Genomic DNA, 23,401 nt, shown 5'->3' with positions numbered 1-23,401 from the left:
TTCCTGCTGGCGGCGGAGCGCGCGGAGCGCCGCAGTGTGCCTGCCTGTCAGCGCTGCGGCACAAAGAACAGCCATTTTGTGACTCGCCTGGCCCCGCACCAAAGTGCTGCCGAGCCCCGAGCCCCCCGCTCCGTCCAGGCGGCGGGGACGGTCCCGAAGGGGCAGTGCCCAGCTCCTCCCGTCCCCCTCCCGGGCAGCGGGGAGCCGAGGGGGGTGGGTGGCCGGTGGTGTTGCCGCTCGCAGCCCGCTCGGCGCGGTGTGGCCGCCTCAGCCATAAAATGGCTGCCGCGCGCGCGGGGAGAAGCCTGAGGCGCTCGCTGAGGAGCGCCCGAGCCCCGGCGGCCGAAGGGACGCCCCTTCGGCTCGACGCCTGGCCCTCTGTGGGATGATTTTGTTCGTTTTCTGCCCCAAAACGGTTAGAGAAGCCCGAGTGCGGCCCCAAGCCTCGTGGCGACCCCAACAAGGGTAGGCGGAGGGGGAGCAGCACGCCGGGCTGCTGCTGCCTGCTGTGCCCCTCAGGGCTCACGCCCGGCCGGCTTCACGGGCCCCCTGCCCGCCTTCTGCTTCTGCAGCTCCCCTCAGGGCTGTGCTGGGAGCGTGTCCTCGCCAAGAGCCTGTCATTTAGGAACAGCAGTGCAGAAGATGCTAGAAAACACACCAGGGTTGTGTTTGGTGCTGTCTCACGCACATCCCAGACACACGGGCGGTGGGCACTGAAGTGCTGCATCCCAACTTTTAGCCTAGGTGGAGAAAGTCCCGTGAGATGAAGCACTTCCCCCTGGGGCAGAGCAGCGCTGTGGGCAGTGCCTGAACACAAAGGGCAGGTGCTGCTGCTCCCCCTGAGAGGCACCAGAAAGCTCACACCCCTCAGTTTACAGGCTGAGGAGTTAACACCAGCTGTCCCCCAGGAACAATCACCTGCTCCAGGACAATTCTCAGAGGCATTCTGATTTATTCAGCACATCCTTTCACTTTCTTACAACTGGCAACACAGGAGTCAATTTCAAACACGCTCCCCAGGCAGCGTACCAAGAGTACAGGTATGTTTTCTTCTCCCTGAATGCCTTCTCCTAGTCCTGTATTTCGGCATCTCCAGCTCAGGTAAGTGGCACACCAGTTACATCTACCTTTTCCACCCGTTGCCACCACTCAGGCCTCCAACCGAGGATTATGTAACAAGAATTCACAAATTTACACGCAGAATCTGAGCTAGTCTCACAATTGAGGAGAAAACTGGCTGGCAGCGTGTGAAGTGCAGACATCAATGCATTTCAGGGCTACAGTAAAGCAAACTGGTGGCTTTACTTCCTAGAAATCATTTCCCCTGCAACTTAAAAGTCAACCTCAGGAAGTAAAGCACATTTTACGACATTCAGCTGACTCACAGCTCAGAAGCAAGCTCGACAGGGCTCACTCACAAATATCCTGTGTTCAATTGTTCCCACACTTCAGGTGAGTAGATGATACCCACAGCAAGTTTATTTTGAGGAAAAAAATTGTAAGAGGGAGGGCAACCTCACACAACAGGTGTTACACATAAATCGAGATAAACAACCTTTCAAAGAAAACAGCAAAATCACACATGTGAGACTATGCAAATATAATAACCCTAAGGACAAAAAACACAAAGGTCTTTTTGCTGTGGAGCTACTGCTGGATGTCTCCGATTTCATCTCATACTCAGCATACTTCTAACACCAATGAACTACCTTAATTCAGATTTCCTGCACAAATTACATCTATTATTGCTTTGCTAATAATCCACATTTTAAAAAATGCATGAAGACTTAAAGAAGGTGAATACCACTGAACTTCTTTTTAAATTTGACTTTTTAAGCAATATTTGAAGTTTTTCTAATAATAAGGATAGCCAGGTTTGAAAATCTGCTGTGTTCTTAAACTGCGTTGTAGAAGCACTGTATAGGTGCTATATGCAATGCTTCAACAGTCCCTGAGGCTAATTTGATTAATACTAGTTTCAAATTAAACAAACTTACCTACATCCATTTTAGGATTTAAAATCTGACTGCAGACTGAATACATCCAGAATACCATAAAAATTTACGTTAGGTTACAGTAATTCAATAATGTATACATTCCCACAGTATTTCAAGTTTGTGTTTGAGGAAGGTTAAATACTAAGTATCAAAAATACTATTCAAACACCTGCAAACATCACACAGAGCACATGTGATACAACAAACAGTTCAGAATTTTTTTATTAATGTTACTTAAAAATTACTTAACACCAGAGGGGAAAAAAAATAAACAGGCCACAATTCAATCAAAATTAACAAAATGCAAAACTGTATTTACAAACTAGAGAACAAAAATGCATATAGTTTAATTTCCAATATTCGAAAAAGCCGACTCATTAAATACAAAATGAGCAACCCACTAATTGTATTTCAGCATTCCTAGCAAAGAAACATTTTCAATATTCCATACTTCTCCCACATCGAGGTTAAGTTTATGAAAATCTGTGAAGAATCCCATTACTTGACAAAAGTAAATAAAAACACCGAGCAAAAATACCTTAAACAAACAGGCAAAGCATTTGCACAGCCTCTTGTTAACAGTCCCGGTTTATATTTTATAATACAAAATGCTACAACCAGCAGGGGAAAGTCTGGTTTAAATTGTATCAAAATATTCGAAAATATCGAAACAATATCAAAGTTCCACAAGCTCAAATAAAATTTGAAGTAAGAAGTATCAGACAGAAAGGCACTTTCCAGTTTTTATTTTAAAATGAGCTTTTTTTCATTCATGTAACTTTTTCTTGTGCCTATTTACTATAATTTACTACTACACCAGGCTTCTGTATGGCCCTCAGTTAAAGTTTAGACTTCTCAGATTCTTCAAAGAAAAATTTGCCTTGTATGTAAAATGGTGCAATGCAGCAATGGCTAAACCGACAAGGTCATTTTTCACAGCACAAAAAACCTAAAAACTGAAATTCAAAAGGTGGAAAAACATAATACAGAGAAAAGGGCTCCCCTGAATAAAGGTACAGTACCTTTTGACTATGACATGGGCCCTTAAGTCACAACACAACTTTCAGAAATCGCTACCAAAAAAATTAGGGTGTGGCACGCTAACAATCTCAAGGTCATTCCTTAAAAAGGAAACAAAATCAGTAAAATGTTTTGTATTAAGCACTGACAGTAACCTAAGGCTGTCAAAGTAAACAGGGTATTCACAGGTTTAACAAAAAAAAAGAAAGTTGATAGATCATACCTCGATGCATTGCTGTGGACTGAACCCTCCTCTCCTTGGCTTTTGTCCTTATTTCTCATCATCTTTTTATTCTTAAATACTAAGAGGGGGCCAGGGGTGTCTGTTTGCTTTGAAGTCCTGTGCCCAGGTATTTACTGTCAAAAGTTGAAAGAAAGGTAAGGTCCCAGTTTGTTTCACTGGCTTTCATTATCAGGAACAAAGTCCTGACGCTGCAATGATATTGTTATAACAATACACAACACTGATCAACACGGCAAAACGGAGATTTAAAACAAATAATCGTTTTTAGAAGAAAAATCGGAGAATAAACACAGTAGAGGAGCATCCTGCAAACTTTCCCAAAGTAACACTGGATGCAAATAATCTCTGAATCTTATTGCGTCATCCCAATACAGCTCAAATCGGTCGAAAATCAAAGTACTCAAAACGGCAGAAATCTAAAAATTATTATTATTAATTGCTCACCTACCTGATCCATGCACCGCCGCCAGGACCAAGTCGATATTAGTTTCGGGTCGTGGAAAAACATTAGATCCAAAATATTTAGAGTTCAAATAATAAAATACGAATTTCAAAAAATGAAAAAAAATATATATTCTAATTCCAAAAATATGCTGCCGATAAAGCAAAAGAAGCGATAATTAGTACAAAAATGTCCGGGGGAAAAAGCTCATTAGGAGAGCGCACAAAAATGGAGGTACGCCATGGCTTCTAAGCTGGAAAAACAACGACCTGGGCTCTCTCCACGGCTTCTTCTTTCCAGCAAGGCACGAAAAGGGAGCCCTCAAAAGCTGCTTTTCTGCCCGAAAAAGGTCCGCTCAGCCCCCAATTAGTGCCTAGGAGAGGCAAGGGGCTGTGGGGGCCCCCTGAGGCTGCCCGAAAGTTAGGGAAAGTTGCGTAAAGTGTTGGGGAAGGCACGGAGCTGAGCGCGCTCTCTCTAAGGCACAGCCGCCATCTAGAGCTCCTTCCCAGCTCTGAGCTCTGCCTTTGATTGACACTCTCTACATTTACCCCACAACTCAGGTGATGTACCATAGACCCACCCCTTCATTTCTACCAAAAAAAGAGATAGCCTCCACCTAAAGGGTGCCTGCTACCCCCCACAGCCCTGGCTTCTTCCAACTACCCCAGCTGAAGGGGCACCTTAACCCCATGTGGCTCAGGCACCCTTTTGAAACCAGAAAGGAATGTAATTTGTGCCTTTTGTTTTAAAGATTTGCTAAATATTTCACTGCTTGGGCTAAAATTACTTCCTCCCTGGACAGGAAGTGGTGCTGTTACAAGCCATTTTGAAAGAATGGAAGTGGAGCTCACAGCCATGCAGGCAGCAACAGCCCACCTTGGGGGTCACCCCACCCAAGGGGCAGCTTTTTTTAAATTAAGTAATAGTACCCCCAGACAACAGCTCCTCCTTTTGGCACCCAACACTTGCACGCAGAGCTTGGGACAGAAGCCTCACACGCTCCTAAGGAAGCCCCACAGCACTAACAACCCCTTCCAGCTCGACAGCGCCTCCCTAGTGGTCCTGCCCAACACCAAAAATCCAACAGTTACACCATTTTCATCAGATGCGCGAAGGCACTGCTGTAAAATAAGTCCGGCACCATTGGAAGGGTTATTTCCAACTCCCATTCTTAACCCATTAATGGTCATTAAGGGATTTTTTAACAAGACAAACGATTTTTCAAACCACGGAATAGCCAAGATGGAGACGTAGAAATCCAAGCCATATCCCATGTTCACCATCCCAGAACTGAGAGGAGCTCTCACGGAGGAGATGGATGAGATCCAAGCACCCCCACCACCAGTTGTGTTCCTTCAAGCAACCAACTGCCTAACGCACAAGGAAATCCTGCGTAATCGTGGGCATCACACCACGACAGAGAAATCAGCCACTGGGGGACTGCTGGGGGGAAGAGGGTCATGGGCTAGCTGAGACCTCTATGAGGTCCATCCACCACACAGCATCCCAACAGCTTGGCACCATTGGCTTCTACCAGCTCAACCAAGATCCTTTCAACTCCACTACACGCTTGCCATCCACGTCTCCCAACAACCTATCACGTCTCCATCCCAAGGGGTTTGAGAAGGCACGCTCTGTCGTCACACTCCATTTTGCACCATCTCAGTTTAGCGGTTATTTACAGAAAGACCCCTTGCACCTAAACTGCAAGAACTAACAAAATACAACATCAAATTCCAAGCAATTTTGGCTACCACTAAAGAAATGCATTCCTCTGAACATGGCTCCTTTTAGGTTGGTCCCAGTATCCAACACCACCACAGAACACATGGCAAAGAAACTTCAGCAGGCAATCATCAAAATAGCTGGATTAAACAAGTACGAGCAATTCATTATGGTTGAGGTCAGTTATTTACAAAGAGGACTGAGGAAACCAAAGAGCTAAACACACAGCATTTGGATATTTTTTAGCCTTTTTTAAAAAAAAAAAAAAAAAAAAAAAAACAGAAACAACATTGCCTAGGTTCTCAGCACCACCATAGTCTTTTGCTAGAAAACCAAAATGACAAAGACCACGTAAAGTTCAGGTAAAATGTACTTAGGAAGGCAGCTACATTTCAACTATTTCATCCATGAGAAAGTTAGAAATATCCATTTTTAAACATAAGAACCATTTTAAAATTTGTTTGTAAAGGTGATCATCATCAGTACCAGTAAGAAAATTAACTCAGTTTTTCTCATCAAATACATGCTATGGTACCAGGCAGCTAAGCCTACATTAAATAGCGGTGAAGGAGATTACACACTTGTACAGAACAAATTTAAGACAGAACAGACTGCTGAGGAAGTATGTTGCCCAGAAAATCTGGTGAAAGTTTCTGTTCATACACATGGCTGAATCAGCATACCTAAAAAACTGACACAAAATATTTAAGTACTCCTTTATTATATCATATTTGCTATGCCTTCAAATAATATTGATTCCACCTTAAAATAACTTCACCAAGTTTAGCACAAGTACCCTGACAACACAGCAAGTACTGAAAAACGCCTAACATTAAGCACCTGAATGAACAAACCAGAAAATTCATTAGAAGTCACGGCAAAGTGAAGATAATTTGTAAATGAAAACCACATTTTAAAAGAAAATCAAGAATATAAAAAGGAAATTACCTTGCCTTTAGTGCTTGGCAGCTTTCATACCAACCAAAAATGTAAGACATTTAAATATCAACACAATAAAAAAAGATTCAGCCAGAAAGGACAAACACGAAGCATGAAAGAAACCAAAGCCTTTTATTAAATCACTTTAAAAAAAAAAAATACATTTTCTCCAAAGGGGTAGCAGCAGATCTTTTACCACATTCATTTCCCTTTTACGCATACATAACCTGGGAATAAATTTTTGCCACCCGATCCTCAAACAGATCCATCATTGGATTGTCACTGATACAGTCCCCTGATTAATTCAAGTGCAAAGTCCATTTTGATCGGATGATCACAACCCAGATCTTCTCTGGTTTAATAACACGGGAGTCCATGTTTTAACGTCCTTTTCTTGGACAGATATATCACAGCACTCATGCATTAGTCCATTTCCTCAACCTCTCAATCAACAGTGGAAATGCCATCTTGGTCTCATTCGCAGACTCCTTTTGACACTCTTCATCTGACTGGATTCTTTATGGAAAATTAAAAGAAAAATGCTGTTGGAATACAGATCATCTCATCTTTAAACTAGAGACATTCAACTACTGTACCTTAAAATAATTTAAGCATAAATGCTGCTGCTTTCATTCCGTATTATGCATCCGAGAACATCTACTTTTATCGTGAACTAACGAGGTCAATTCAGCAGTTCAAGAGTCAAAAATACATCCTTTAACCCAAACTATAAGGAAGCATGGGACAATTGATTAGAAGCTCAAGAGCCTTTTCAGGCTCCATAAACTCCATTTAATTTTTATTCCCCATACCGAAGAAATCATCAGGGGGAAAATACGAGATTTGCTTTGGCAGCCATCTTTATTGGACTGACCCTTTGACTAAGGCTTACACTGCTGTGAGGAAAGCCAAATTTATTTTAATTGAGCCAAAGCTTTTAACTGCTGTCCATTCTCCTTTCTTCAAACACAGACATCCATCAAAACCAACGCAGAGGCATGAAGACTGGTTTCTTGTATAAAGATGGTGACTGAAGACAAGACATTACTAAAATTCCACCATCTTAACCCAGTTTTCCAGCTCATGGAAGACATACAAGGCAACAAAAAAGACGCGTACAAAAGGAACAGAATGGCTGATCTAGTTACTGGTGGGAAAGGACATGTCAGAAGGCAGATGAAAATGGTCACGAGTTACACTAGTTGCTTCAAGTAAGGCCACCATACTACTCCTGAGCCATATTCCAACTTTACTCTTCATGTAACAACAATCAAACCCACAGGTGAGTGACAGAAACCAAACTGATCAAATGACTTCCACGTGGATGAAAACAAACCACACATTCCCAGCTTTACAGTTTCTTTCAAGAAAAAATAAGCTGATGTACTTCAAGAAAACTACTCATCCTCCTAACATGCAAAAATCAAGTACAGGAAATTCCAAAATGGTAAAAACATTATTTTAAAACAAATGATGACTGTAGGAGATGAGTGATACACAAGAAAGACTTTAAAATGTCTTCATGATTTTTGAGTATCTGCACTCTAGCATTACTTTCTTCTTTTGACCATGTACATCTTTAACCTCATTTTTAGTCTGAAAGCCAACTCCACCATTATGTGTTTCCCATGATAATTTTGTTCACATTCTCACAAGTGACACAGAAATTACCCAGAGTACAGCAAAAAACAGTGGAGCCATCTAGTGGTCTCTTCACCATTCAAGTTTCTCCATTCTCATCTCAAAATAACCAGTAACAGCAAAGCAAACAGCAATGGAACCAGTGCAACAAGCCTTCCTTCATCTGACTTTCACATCTGCCCATGTGTCTTAGACTTAATACTCCTCCATATGCAGCGTTCTTCCTTGCTTTAAGCACAGTGGAAAAGCAGCACAATGCACAGAAGTGAATGCAAGATCTCGTAATTCACTTTGCTTTACATTGTGCAACAGGTACAGTACTAATAATTAGTCAGCCCATGAAATCTTTACATTTTCAAAAGCAAAAATCAAACATTTTGGTTTGCTGTATTCTGTTTCTAGCATTCAACTCATCCTCAATTAAGGCATAAATTAAATATTTGGAAGAGTTTCTTTTCCATGCTAACCTAAAGAAACAGCTTGGGGTTTTGGTTGGTTGTTTTTAATGTTTGTTTTTGCATTCTTACTGATGCACTACTCTTAATTTCAAGCTTGGAGGTTTGAAGATAATATTTTGGATATTTTTTACACTGATGTTTTGACTGAAGTACCAAAACATTAAAATTATACCACCACAACATTGTCTGTTATTGTTACAATGAGATATTCAGAGGTACTAAGAGGAGTGCAGTGTAAACTCTATAATGTATTTAAAATAATTCAGTTATTTAAAAAAAATAAGTGAATTTAATTACTGATACGAGCCTTCCCTGCCTCTCAAAGATGTGATTCAGTTACACATTACTCAACCTTGTAAGACCCTTTACAGTTGGGTTAGTCTTCTGCCTTGGACACTAATGAGATCTGCCAAAAGCAATTTAAGGGCAGGTTTCTCTACTAGGCTTACCTACATTTGGTTGTAGCAAAAACTTTGTGAGTAACCCTGTCACATTCACTTTATACTCTTCTTTTGACCTTGTAAAATAATTAGTAGTAAACAGAACTGGTAATAAAATTAAGAACATGCTACAACAACCCTTGGTCTAAAAGCTGTTCATGTATTGAAGACACCACAGTAATGACCAAGTTTCTTCATGTGAAATCTACACTTGCATTAAAAGATTTCACAGGAGTTGTTTACTCACGTTGTCTTTAAGGCACACTTTGCTAAAAAAATTCAATGATGTTGCTAAAATATACTCCTCCTCCACTAAGGCATATGCAGTGATCCTACATTTAATGTAAGCCACTGAATAGCCTTTTTTCCCCAAATGACATTGAATATTTCATTCCTTCCCTAGCATCAGTTGGGCAACATTCAATTTTTCAAACTTGTATTATCTACTGTTTACTGTATTTGTTTCCAAACCCAGCACTTTGGCCATGATTAATGAAGGGCCTTGGTAGTCCATACAATTCTGTGAGTTTCCCTCAGATCCCTGGTAACAATTTGACAAGTCTGTAGTAACAGAGAGAAACCATTCACTACCACTCCTCAAGGTATATGGCAACAGTTTTTGAAACATCTAAGTTAAAAAGTTTTGCTTTAGGTTTCTGTAATTATTTTTGTGTAACTCTACCTAGTCAGGGCTCAAAGCAATAGAAGACATCCCTCATGGCCTTATGCCAGGGCCTCAATCCTTGTGTCTGCTTAAACTCCCTATTTCTGAAGTACAACATCAAAGGCCAGTAACAAATGTAAAACAATCATGGGGCAATGCAAGTGCATAAGACACCAGCACAGTTACCGAATGTTCATATTGAAGTCTCTCATGCTGGAAAGTTTGTACAATGAGATGACAAATTACTAGTAAAGGGAATTCACTCCAACAGAGGGAGCTGAATGGACAGAATGAGGTTCCGACAAAGAAAACCTCAAGTCCTACACTCCAAAGTTCATTAAAGATTTTACTCCTTGCAGACACCTCTCTGGTAACTTGCATTCTAGAGGGAAAGGCAGGTATGCCCTTTATTGACATCTAGAGCCTACAATGAGTAAGTAACTAAGTACGTATTCTGGGCAGTCCTAAGTCCTCTTCTACCTCATTACATGTGCAATAAGCACAGCACTGAGAGCACACCTCCTCCTGTAGGATCAGGTGGTTTTAGTTGAGCAAGGCTGTCTTCCAGTTTTCTCAGATTTAGAAATTAATTTCCAGTAAGATGTGAGCAAAGACTTGATGCACTCTTTAGAGGTTTTATTTTTAAAACCAAGCAACCACATTTTTTTTTTTAAAAAACAGCAAGTATCATTAAGATTTGGGCCTAAATTAAGATAAACCACGTAAATGTTGTTGTATAAGCAAAGTGTGCCAATTTCAATAAAGCTCATGGTGTCTTCAAGTATTCTCCCCTTTCTAATTCAAAGAAAACTGTATTTAAACATTAGCGTTTCAACTAAGCATAATTATGTTGGCAAACAGAGAAGGGAATACTGCGCTCTTTCAAGATCCATACATTTCTATGTTCTTTTACAAATGCATTTTGAAGCAACTCATTCTGAGGACAACTATTCCTGTAGTTCAGTTTCACATCCATCCCCTCCTCTAGGTAAAGATTGCAAAACAGAAAGATGGAATAATTACTCAGTGTGTAACTTTGAAGCCAAATTCCTACACAAAACACCAAATCTGACACAGCCTATTTACAATTCAATGAGAGAAAACAGAAATGCACACAGAAAGATGCAGGAAACAGAGATAAGGATTTAATATTGAGATGGAACATAATAATGACTCACATATTTAAAGATTATAGCAGGTGACCTGGAAAGAAAGGTAACAGTGGACAGCACAGCAAGAGTTTCAAGGAATAGTTGGAAGGAGCAACATTTACTTGCAACATAGTAAGAACTATGCCTTTATACATGTATCTGCACTGTGAGACATAGCTTAAAACTTTGTAAAAAGCAACATAATAAAATTGACAAAGCAGTAGAAGAGATGAGGCACTAAGCAAAGATCACCAGAACAGGCACACACAATAGGAACCAAATTCCTCAAGGTTCATCTGTTTCTATTGTTTTGCTTCAGGATTGCAGATTGCGTGATAAATTGGCTCAAAATGAAGCGTAACAAAAAGCAGCACAAGGCCACAATAACACGTTCAGGAGCGGTATGCTCCTTATCCCCACACACTCCTTTTTTCCTTCAGAAGAGCTCTACATTAGTCTTCACATCACGTGAGCAGATCAGAAGAAAGCAAGGGACTTTGGAGTACAAGCAGGGAGCGGCTGCTTTTCTGGCACCTAAGGCAGCATAGATGGCAGCTTGTACCAGTTCGGAATGGTTGCTGGAGGTCTCTGCTAACATACGTAACCATTGGACAGTTAAAAATTACCAGCTACCATCTAGCCACTGAAATGAGAGTATTTGCATCTTGGAACATTTTTTTTCAAGCCATCTGTAGTCTAAGGCAGGCATTACTCAATCAGGTACCCTTGCAAAGGGAAAGAACTGCCTCCAAGAAACTGTCTCTTTTAAAGAGACATTCTGAAGCGCAGTTCTACAGGAATGCAGAGCCTCCCACTAAAAAGTCACTTCATGTACGCAAAATCCAATGGACGTCCTAATTAAAAGTGTGGAAGAGCTGTCTCATGCTAGAGACAGCAAAAGGTTATCAAGACCAAATTTCTTTTAGTAAAGGGAACTGGAGGCAAGCCTACCCCCACATATACATCCCGTACAGAACTGAATGAATTTTTCTATTCAAGCCTGCCAGTTCTTCATTTGACTGTATGGGGAATGATTCTGAAATGAAATGTATCAGCTGGCAGTTTAATATAGCCAACTGTATCAACATTATATATGGTTTTCTCTGCAAAGCTGAAACACTGACAAACAGAAAGAGAACAATCACAAAAGAAGTACCTCTGGAAACAATTACTATTTGCTCCAAGACCCTCAGGTGATGCTGAGGAGCACAGAAATACAACATGAGGTGTGTAAGGCAAATTAATCCTACTATGATACTTTCCCCACAATTTGTTACCTCCATTGTAAGGCATGTAGGATTTCTCTATGGTGACAGACATGGGCATATCAAACCCTTCTGAACAAGCAGATCTATGATTTAAGAGTTCTCCAAGAAATACGGAGTTAACTTTGAAGCAGAAGGCCCAAGTACCACAATTACGTATGAAAGCTGTTCTCCAGCAAGACAGGTTGAGAGTGCCACCCAAGCATAGCTTTCATTCCTGAGCAGCCCAGAAAGAATGCTGCTGTGCCCTTCTCAGCGAGCCTTTCAGAAACACTCACACAAGCACACTTTAAGGAACTTCAGGATGTATTCATCCAAAAACTTCAGCAAGTTAAACATTATGGCCATGTGTGTTTTTTTTGCATATTTTTTGTTATTAAAGCTAAAAAGTGAATGTTATTAGGAATAACAACTTACCAGTGCTTCAACCAAGAGCAGTTATTTTGCTTACAGTAAATTCCTCAACACATCTGTAGGGAAAACAATATGTTAAATGCTAAAATTTAAGACAAAGATCTAGAAAACCTGAACATTAGCCTAAGTCTATTACAGTAGTCCTATCCCTCAATTAAAACACTTCCAGCAGACCACAGCATATGGCACAGTAGACATTTTTATCAAGAAGTTGAACACGAGGTATGACTAGGCAACCTGCTATCAGAGAACCTCTGCAATCCCCCCAAAAAATCAGACCTAAACCTGCACACAAATCCCCTGGAGGAAGAACTAAGTATAAATATGCTGAAACTAATCTGTCCTCCACAGATAAATGATTAGAATACTAATTTTTCTAAAAGGCAGTATCAGTTAGGTGTAGAAGAATTGTTTAACCCACTGATATGGAATAAGTTATCTGATCTATATCCTATGAAGTTATTCATTATGTTCAAGTCCCAAATTTGAAAATTCCACTTGGAAAATGCTTACTGGCAGTCCACATTAAACATCTAACATCTAACTTCTATCACTTTACAGAGAGGTAACAGGATTAAAATAAAACCTGAAACCTATCAACTCACCTAAACCCCCTTTTTCAACTGTGAATTTCATTTGTATTAAGTAACCCGCTACCATAAGCTATACAAGTTATCCTCCTAACATGAAAAAACAAACTGCTTCTCTTGTGAACTCTCTCAATCTACTTAGAACATAGCTTCCAATAATGTAAAAAAAAAAATAACCTATTTGGTGACACCATACTGTGCTTCATTTTCTACAATGTTCTGATTTCCAACTTCCAACTGATGGCTACTCAGATGTGTTGGAAGAAACAAACAGATCAACAGAACAAATTTATTTGTTGATAATAAATTACTTGAAAGAATTAATATGGAAAAAGATCCCTTCAAGGAAGGAAAAATAAAAATCCAGAGTCCTAAACTGCCACTATCATGTAGGGTATCAAAGTGGGTATGAAATTTGCATGTTTAAAACATGCCTTTAAAATGTGATCCAACTGCAGTTAACAAATGGAAGCACGAAGCTGAGGTAATTGTAAAATGGTGGATGAGCACTTCGTAGAACAAACACAACATGGTTACTGGACTCTGATCCTCCAAACGGCATCTATCAGTCATTTACTCAGAGAACATTTACAAAGCTTAAGACGTGAACTAGGCAAAGAGGCTTACTTACACCCTTTAAGCCTCCTTTTCTCCTGTTATCAAATGCTTCACTCAATAAAACACTTAGAAGATGATTTCATACGTGAAGACAAGGTAAAGCTGACGGTTGAAAGATCTTCAACTTACAACCCTCAGTCACTTCTAGTAATTTATAGCACAGCTAAAGAGAAATTGTCTACATTTAAGTTAATTTATATTTTCTTTAAATCTGGTGTTAGCATCTAGTTATAGTAATTCCTCAGAAACTTTATTAAGCATAAAGAATCTGCCTTTGTGTCGGCACAGAGGAACAGCTTCCTCTACTAGAACAGTAAAGTTCAGACTTAACCAGAGAGCATTCTTCTCAGCTCAGAAAAAAATTGGAAAACTAATTTAAGATTTTTCAGAGTAGTATCACTAACAACTATTAGAACTTCTCTACTTTAAAATGAGTATTTGAACCAAGCAATGAGTTCTATAAATCAGCACAAAGATATACATTAATGCATATAAATGAGTGATCACTTTCCCACCATTTTCAAATATACCATTGCAATCTGAGTTTTGAAACCTTAATTCCCCAAACACATTCACTACCGAACTATAAAATGCATAACAAAAGCTGAAGGCTTATGCCAAGGACAAACTAGTGTGATACTAAAAAAATATTTTTTTCAGCTGAAGCTTAAATTTAACACCTGGATTTTCTATTTAGCACTCTTATGAATGTTAATTTGAAAATCTTTTAAACAGAGCAGTCACATAACTGCTCTAGTCCCTGCATGATTAAGAAAGCTATCCCAGTTTTAAAAATAAACACAGACTTTTTAGGTAGTCCTACAGTTGTCTTGTATTTTATTTCTGAATTACAGAAGAGATGCCATAGGTACAGCACAGCCTACTCCAGAGAAAACTCCTTGCATCACAGGTCCGTTCCCCAAGAGACCAGCACTACTAGCTCTATGTATCAGGCAAGCACATCTCCTGTTCGTAAGAGGAGGTGAGGCCAGCTGATCTAAAGCTATTGACTTGGCACCACTTTCTTTCTTGGGATACATTAAGTATTTTTTGCAAGGAAGATGCAACACATCACCATACCAGTGACTTTCCACATAAGCTGTCAGTCCTATAAATGTTATGCCTCATTAATATGCCGTAGGGTGGTCATGAACTTAAACCTTTCCTTGAATCCCCAGTAACATGCATCTAGCCTACTGAAGACTACTTACCTAAAGAGCAAACTGCCACTTACTAGACGAAAACATGTTGTTCATGTAAGAAAAGAAGGCTCCAAAGAGCTCACAAAAGCACCAAGAGACATTTAAAGCTGTTTGTATTATAGTATCTATTCAGCACAAACAGCACCATGATGATATAGGAAATATGTAAGACAATTAAGATCGAAGTGCTCCATTTCAAATGTTATAAAATGCTCAGGTCACTCAAGATGACTCAACTCATGGACACTACTCCTTCTTTCCTTAAGAGCAAGTTAATTAAAAGTGCTAACTTCAGAAGTTTAAGAATGTAACATTAGGAATACAAATCTTGAGTTTGACAAGTCCGTTGACAAGACCCATTATTACGCTGCGGGTTTGAGCATATGCTTTTATTTGAATCACAGTCCAGTCTTGGCTTTATTGTAATGGACTGTGAAACGTGTCTGGCAATTCTGACCCTCTAAATTAAAGAGCCACAGAGGATTTCAAGTATGTTCTGCTGGTCCTCTCAAGGTGTCAGATCATTTCTATCCAGGCTTCTGTTCACAAACTTCTCGTCAGACAATTACACAATGAAGGTCCAGAACGTAGCTAACGACCTTGCTCGTTTCTTACTATTTTGTGTCTAGTGTATATCTAATACATACAAACATAATTCATTTGTATCTTGCATATTAGCAGTAACTCACTGCACGTAAAAGTTTAATTCAATCAGACAGTTTTAAAAAGCTTAATCAAAATTGGTATACAACTCCTCTTATACGAGGCAGGCTGAAGCCTTCATCCAAGTCAAAGAGAATAGCTGCGCTCAAGTAGGAGCTCATACAATCAGTATTCTTAAGTTATATTGATAAATTGTGTATTTTTAAAAAGCAAATTATCAGGAGTATTTCTGAGAGTTCTGATACATGTCTCCACGAAGATGCCTTAAGCTTTGAGGTCCTGAATTTACACAGAACTACATTAGCATGGTAAGCTGTGAAAAGGAACCAGTTAAGACAGACAAACAAGATTTCCAACTTCTAATTACACAGTGGTGAGAGCATGGCCCAAGTATAACATGTTACTCTGTCACTAAATGTAGAACCCTGAAGTAAGCGTAAAATATTAAAAAAATATTAGAAAGCTGACTGCTTTCTACTGCAATAAGGACAGACCTTTTAATTCAGACTTAGTGTGGGTTTAGGCTTTTAAGAGTCAATTTAAGTTGAAAAGAGAATTTCTAAGTTTATTGTATAAAATCAAAAGTTTAACAAGCGTTAGTTGCAAACAAATCAGTAGCTTGAACTTAAGTAATCAAACTCCAGAAATAAACTGGATGTCATTAGTAGCAATGGCAACCCTCGCAAGCAAAGCTTCATTCTACAGTGTGTTATGGCCATTTCAGAATCTTAAAAAAAAAAAAAAAAAAAAGTCTTATACCTGACCATAAAAATCTTAGGAAATGTGTGAAGAGACGTTAATGTTACGTTATTTAGTACGTAGTGCACTTGAAAACTGTTAAGACTTGAAAGGAAATTCAAGATGGTCTTAGCTAAAGCATGTAATGTCTATTTTGCTCACCAAAATTTACTTTTATTATTTAAAAAAACAAAACAAACAAAAAACAACACAGTGTAACATACCTGGTGTGCACAGTACTGAATTTTGATCAAGGTCTTTTAACTTGAACAGCCATCTGAATCTTTGGAAGTAACAAAAATATCCAGTACTACCCTTTAAAGAAAAAAGCAACAAAAGAAACAGGTTTGTCTGAAAACAAATATACATACAGATTTTTACCTACAGTTCTAATGTTCTTAACCAATGCAAACTTTTGGAAAATACAGAGCGAGTCTTTCAATTGATAAAAATTGTACCTAGAGTTCTACAATGCAGTATTCTACCTTTATTTGCCAAGCGTTAACATTAAGGTCTCCAAATAGGAGAAAGAGGCCTCAAAATATTCTTCTGCACAAATACCTGAAAGTCTAGAGTTATTTGGCATTTACAGATTTTACAATGTGCCCAAGCATTAATGCTACAAACTCATTAAGTAAAAAATGTGTGTTTTTTGTAAAGCTGAACACATGTTTTCACGGGTGAAAAAGGGCAAATGGAATATTTGGGTTGATATGAACATATCGTCCTTTCCCACCAAATACAACGCTTATGTGTGCGTGTTTGTATATACATATGATCTCCTTTTTAAAAAGCCTTAGAAAAACTAAAAACAACACAGAAGCAACATATACATCATTAATTTTATTTTTAATAAGTCTACCATACATGTAGAAAGAAGGCTTTTTATAAGTCCAGTTAATTTATAAAATGTACTCTTTACCATTTAAAAATAAGATTTTTTCCCTCCCATCCGCACATTAGTGAAAAAGCAAAAACCAAAATAGAAAAATAAGTAAATGAACATACAAACAGAAGTTGTAGCCACTCTTACCTAAGAAAATAAGGTACGAACGATTCTTCTGGAAGCCACTCAGGAACTAAGGTATTGTTCATGGAATTCTACCTAAGAGAAAAAAGAAAGTATGCGAATTTTCAGCATTTTGCTTCAGAAAAGGAGAACAAGTAAAATGCTTGAAATGTATCGATCTTTACATAATTAAGTTAGAAAAAAAACTTACGATAGCAGTAATGGTATCTTTAGAACTCTAAAAATAAAAGTATGGGTGGCTGTACATACTTGGCTAAGAAAAACATTGGAGATGAAGAGTGACTGACATACAACATGCATGATTCTGTGTTTTTGCATGAATAGCTCTGATCTGCTCTCCTGTCTCCCATTACTTTGGGTACATGATTAAATGCCTAGCCTATTTAATTTTTCCTTAGAAGTAATTTATTGCACATTGCCTCTCAGTCCCTCTACTTCTTTCACATTAAAGTCTCAAGAAGCAGACTATGCAAAATTAAATGAAATTATTTTGCTATTGCTAGAGGTTTTAAAATGGCTTCTGTCATCAGCTTCTGTGAATTTTAAGTCACAAGTTACTTGATCTCCCCAAATAAGGTATCTTTTTTGCCCTTTCCAATAGTTTAAAACCTTCAGGTCCTTTGACCTTTAATGAGATCCCGAGCTATGCTCTTGAAGACAAGGAACACCGTATTTGCATTACCTTTAGTCAACTTTTCTCGCTTTTGTGAGAAGGCTTAATCTTGAATTTTGCAGCGGTTACATTTACCACCATTACTTCATACTCAAGAGTAAGTTCAAAAATCATTCTGTTAATATGCAGGTAAATGTAATACTATGTCAATGTTACAGGATAAAATACCTAAATTACAACTCCAGCATCCTATATATACAAAAATGCACAATCACTAAATATACGAAAAATAAAAACAATTTCTTTCCAAAGACAACTGCCATCTTGATTCCTGTAGCTAAAAAACAACTCAAAACTACCTTGAAAACCCCCCTAATACATTGAAAAATAAGAAATAAAAATACAGGAGACCCCCACCTAAAGCTAGAACTTTCTTTTCAGCAAAGTGTGTATGTCAGAACCTGTTCTACACTACAGAACTGTTACTGGGGTTATAAAACCACTATAATCCGAATCTAAGATAAAGATACCAAACACCTCGCATAAAGGTGATAGAACTCCAATGGCTGCTCAAACTTGTATTTCTACCTCAAAAAAAAGAGAATTTAATTGTTGAAATGATAGATTCGTATTTTCAGTTAAGGACTGAAAATGTATATTTCCCTCAAACCGCAGTATTTAAAACCTGCACGGACTTTTATAACCTTGTACACAACAATACAAGAAATAAATTCTTTAAATACGGCTATACACAATCCCCAATTAAAATCGGAGTTCCCTACTTAATATTTACCTCCTGCTTTACTGGAGTGACTTTCTATACATTTGGAATTACAATTTTGCCCCTAAATTGGTAATTGTTGAATGCGAGCCAATGTAAAACAAAACATTCCATTTAAACTCGCGTTTTTAGAAAGTCTTGCAATAGGTGTTGTACAACTTCTAAATTATTAACCGACAAAACAACGATAAAAACGCTATATAAACAGAAACGACTGCAAGATCCCTGAAAAACGCATAAACTGAATACTAAAAACAAAACTGTCACCCAAGAAACGCTTTTTAAAAGCTTTCACTGTCAGACAAACCCCTATCGTGTAATTCATACTTAAGCAACTACCTTTTCTTCTCCTGCTGCAGTCTAAATCACAACTGTAGTATTTTGCCAACTTTAAACTGTAGACTTGGCATGACTTTTGTTTTTTTCCTTATGCTTCTAAGTTTCTGCATTGCCACTTTAACTGCGAAATTATATTGGATTCGATTCTTAGGAGTCTTCTTTAAAGTTTAGCACCTGAACTACTGTTTTTCAAGTAGAGCAAATTTCTATCTATTGTTTCAGTAAGTAATAAGCTGTCTCATCCGCAGCCTGCTTTTTTTTCTTACTGGCTTACAAGGAGTTAAAAGCCAACACCCCACAAAAAAAAAAAAAAAAAAAAAAAAAAACACCAAGTTTTATTTTTAAGAGAAAACGACATGGCGTCTTTGTTCCCACAAACTCCGCCGACAGAGCCCGGTCCGTGCAGCACCGGGCACCGACCGCTCTTTAAAGACCTACGGGGCTCAACATTTCCCCGGTGATGCAGTCCAACCCTCGCCCCCCCCCCACCTCCCTTCGCCGCTGCTGCAGCGGAGTTGGAAGCTGCCGTGCAGCTGCCCCCGAGGGGCTCGGGTCCGCAGCCCCCCCTCCCGTGTCCCCGTCCCCGTCCCCTCGGGGCGCACCCGCAGCCGCCCCCAGCCCCTCGCCGCACCGGGCTGCGCGGAGTCCCTCGGTGCTACATGGGGGGGGGGGGGGGGGGCTCGGGGAGCGCCCCGCGGAGCTGGAGCCCCTCGGCGGCGGGGGGCATCGGAGCGGGGCTCCCCTCGCGGCACCCCGACCCCAACCCCCTCCAGAGCCCCTCAGGGGGGCGGCGGAGCCGAGCGAGGGCCCCCGGGAGAGCGGTGGCGGCGGCGGCGCGGCGGCGGCCCCCTCCCCCCGCGGGCTCCAAGGACATTTTGTTTTTCCTCTCAAGGACAAAGGACAATGAGGAGCGAGGGGACCCGCGCACTTACCGGCTCCGCGCTGCCCGCTGCCTGCCCGCGGGGGGCCCGTGGCGCCGCTGCCCTCCTCGCCCTGCCCGCGGCGGGGCCCCGGCTCGGCGCTCAGCCGCCCGCCCGGCCGCTCGGGGCGAGGCGCGGGCAGAGCGAGGCGGCCCCGCCGCCATGGCGCCGCGCTCCGCTCCCGGCAGCCGCCCGCCCGAGCTCCGTCTCCCCTCCAAGCCCCGCAGCGCCGGGCCCGGAGCGAAGCCCGGAGAGCGGCGGCGGAGGCCGGCGGCCGGCCGGGAGCGGCCGGGAGCGGGCGGGGGGGAAGCGGCCGGGAGCCGGGCGGCGGCGGCGGCTGCTCCCCCGGCCATCTTGTGCCGTGTGTGCGAGCGGCTCTCGCCCGTCTCCTCTCAGCGCCTCGCTCCCCTCCCCCCGCACAACATGGCGGCCCGCTCGCTACTCACTGCGGCGAGGAAGGGGCGGGACCGGGCCCCTGCCCCCTACCCGCGCCGCGCGGCGGCTCCCCCCTCCCCTCCCTTCTCCTCGCGCCCCCCCCTCCCTCAGCTCCTTCGCGCCCCGCCCTCGGCTGCGCGCGCGCCGCTCGCCGCTCCCCATTGGCCGCGCCGCGCCCTCCCCGCCAGGCCCGAGGGCGCGCAGCGCTCCCATTGGCCGCGCCGCGCCCTCCTCAGCCCCCCGCCTCCCCGCACACACACACACAGCCCGGGGCCCCCCTCGCGCGCGCGGCGGTCGCCGCCTCCTATTGGCTGCCCGCCCCGCCTCTCAGTGACCGCCGACGAATCCGAGCGAGCCGCGAGCGGCGCAGGCCGCTCCCCATTGGCTCCCGCCCGCCTCCCCGCTCCCGCCCAGGCCGCGCCTCAGGGGGCGGCGGGAGCAGGCTCCGAGCTGGCTCCGAGCGCCCGCCCCGGGCCCCACCTGGCCGGGGCATCCCCAGCCCCGCCCCGCGCAGCCCCGCGCCTCAGGGGCCCGGCCCTCACAGAGCCCCCTCCGCGCTCTCAGCCCCCACAGGGCGTTACACGAGCTGTACACACACACAGATGCGTGTTACACACATGTATGCACATATACATGCATGTTATACACAGATACACACTTATATACACGGATATATGCACATCTATGCACTATATTGAATATATGACGTGACACACACGCGATGTGACACACGCACCTGGCACCAGCCAGGCCCTGCCCCATCACCTCAGACACCAGGCACGGCGCGGTTATCGCGCTTTTTTTTAGCCAACGCCATAGAAACTGGCTGCGGTGCCAACCTCGCCAGGACACGCTCTGCTATTTTGACTACTGCCATGGAAACCAGATCGCTGCGCCATGGGGGCATTCCCCGCGTTCTGGGCCAGTGATGCCAGTGATGCCCATCCACAGTTGGCCTGTGAGGGTGTTCCTGTGCTAGAGGCACACCCAGCTACCACGACTGGATGACATAATTAATATTTACGTGCTTCAGCAGTCACTTGGAGTGATAAGCATGCCTTTCTCCTCTCATTTGCACAGCTTACTCCATTAAAAGCAGAGAGAAAGATGGCCCCATTCTCCCTTTTTTATCTAATAATGCGGGTTGGTACGGCAGCAATTCAATCAACAATCTTTAAAAAGATTGGGCAAAGTCTCAGGAGCTTGCCTGGCACTTGAAATCGTGCAACTGGACTTCAGCAGCAATCTCCTGAACCAGGGTCCTGGAAAAGCCAGAAGTATCTGGTCAGCTGGAAAGTATCATTTAGCAATGTTCCTTGAGGATGAATGACTTTGAGCTGAGATGTATTTCTCTGCAAAATACAGAGAAAAGCAGACCTCTCAGTGTAGGATAGCTGGGGACACTTTGTATGGTAGAAATGCACAAATGTGATGGCTTACCGAGGTGGCACAGTGGTTGCAGTCTTCAAAAAGTGGTATTGGTGGCCTGCATGATACGGGTACCACAGCATGGGAGCCTCCAGCCACGGAAGTAATGGTGGGCAAACCAGCAGATACACCTCTCGCTGGAAGAGAGCAAAACGCCTTTGACATTTTTTTCCACAGCAAGAAGAACTGAAGTTCTGGTCTATGAAGAACACAAAGTGCAGGGAGCCTGTTCTGCAACTTATCTCTATTCAGACTCTTGCAAACTAGAAGCTGATCCTCTTGCTCTCTGTGGAACTGCCCATGTGTAACTGTATGCAAAGGTGTTGGCACGCACCAAACACAGGTGCTGCTTGTGCTCCTTAGAAAAATGCTAACAATGAAGAGAGGGGAAGGGCAACCAAGATGAGGCCAGATAAAAGTAGGGCACAGCAAAAGCACTGCTACTTACGCAGGCATTTTCACCCAACATTGAGGGTATGACTTCACAGCAAAGATAAGGATTTGAAATTCAATGCACTACTCTCAGTCTTTCTGTTGTTTCTTCCCCAGAATACATGTCTAGAAAAACATAAAGTATGATCACTCGCAATAGGCACATGAAAGGGATAAAAGAGATCAAACATTCAAGACATAATTGCGCTTTGTAAGAATGGCGTGGTTCTAGCCAGATGAGTTTAAGGTTATAACTGAACAAGACCTAACCTGTAGGCTCAAACCCTTATCTGATCTTCTCTAACGCCACCAGACTAATAGATCATTCCTATTTATATTTCATGTACCTTTACAGAGAGGAATGTTTTTCACGTGACTTACTGCATTGCTATTACATATAACAAAAAAACTTACTGGAAGTCTAATATCCTAATTAAATATAGTCCGTGCTGCTCTTTTGCTTCCTGGCCACCGAGGCCTAAGTTTCTGAAGAGCTTTCAAAAGAACTATCCATCACCTCTTCTATTTCTTGGCTTCAAGTGAGTTACACGTACGTGAATGTAAGTACGGTCGCTCTCAGCAGTCACAACACTCCTCAGACAAATTTTCTGTTCACACACCAGTGACAGTCTATCTGTTTGCATTCTTTTTTCCCAATGAAATAGAAGCACAGTGCTAGTCTCCTTTTTCGCACTTTTATCTCCCATGGTCAGCTATGTATAAACACCGAATTCTTGCTCCTACGGCCTTTGTGGTTACACCAGTTCTTTTTCCTCCAAGTCCAGAATTTCTGTCCAACTGCAATTTCCTTCATACAGAGTATTCTTTCTGTTTTAAATACTTTTTTTTCTTGCTTTGTGTACCGTTAAGCCTAAATACTTCAGTCATGTTTTATGAACCACTTGTCTGATAATGAGACAACGTAATGTTTCCATTACTAATTCGGGAAATGTTTTCTGAGACTGCATCAGGACTGCTAGAATTCCCAATATAGGCACACAACTTCACTTTCTAGTACCCACCCAAACTGTTTTCTTCTACAACCTTTCTTCCTCCTCCCCTGCTTCCACGAGGACTGTTATTATCCCCTTGGGACAATATGCAAATGCATACTGTAATTTCTCAGGGCATTGTCCCTGCCTGCCCCAACGTGCCCTCTGAACCAGAGGATACCAAGAGGTCGGTGAGAAAGCTGCTTCTTTGAGAGATGTC

The 23,401-nt window shown here is 42.0% G+C and overlaps 2 protein-coding genes across 4 annotated transcripts in view; both read right to left on the bottom strand.

Annotated features, from left to right (window-relative positions):
* Positions 1–4,223, bottom strand: part of CHD2 (chromodomain helicase DNA binding protein 2) — a 54,641-nt gene extending 50,418 nt beyond the window's left edge. Inside the window, exons 1-2 of one of the 3 annotated variants that reach the window (XM_084293460.1) lie at positions 3,706–4,223; positions 3,241–3,374 (exon numbers count right to left, since the gene is read on the bottom strand). In XM_084293460.1, coding sequence (XP_084149586.1) covers positions 3,241–3,302 — 62 coding nt within the window. In that variant the 5' untranslated portion in view covers positions 3,303–3,374; positions 3,706–4,223. Of the gene's footprint in view, positions 1–3,240; positions 3,375–3,705 lie in introns of those variants that run through there. The other 2 variants (XM_084293459.1, XM_084293461.1) reach the window with 2 other exon arrangements.
* Positions 4,224–6,480: 2,257 nt separating this feature from the next.
* LOC311213640 (uncharacterized protein) lies at positions 6,481–20,363 on the bottom strand. The gene is made up of 5 exons (XM_084293770.1): positions 19,907–20,363; positions 17,245–17,316; positions 16,436–16,526; positions 12,404–12,456; positions 6,481–6,883 (listed from the first exon to the last, which is right to left on the bottom strand). Exons 1-2 carry the CDS (start codon positions 20,245–20,247, stop codon positions 17,313–17,315), a joined length of 345 nt encoding a protein of 114 aa, XP_084149896.1. The 5' UTR covers positions 20,248–20,363; the 3' UTR covers positions 6,481–6,883; positions 12,404–12,456; positions 16,436–16,526; positions 17,245–17,312.
* Positions 20,364–23,401: the final 3,038 nt, after the last annotated feature.

This window comes from Netta rufina (genome assembly GCF_964035555.1).
Source record: "Netta rufina genome assembly, chromosome: 11".
Classification (NCBI taxonomy): Eukaryota; Metazoa; Chordata; class Aves; order Anseriformes; family Anatidae; genus Netta; species Netta rufina.
This window is presented reverse-complemented; position numbering and strand designations above follow the sequence as displayed.

Excerpts from the sequence above, each read along its gene's own strand:
- LOC311213640 (XM_084293770.1), bottom strand. The coding sequence starts at position 20,247 with ATGGCCGGGGGAGCAGCCGCCGCCGCCGCCCGGCTCCCGGCCGCTTCC.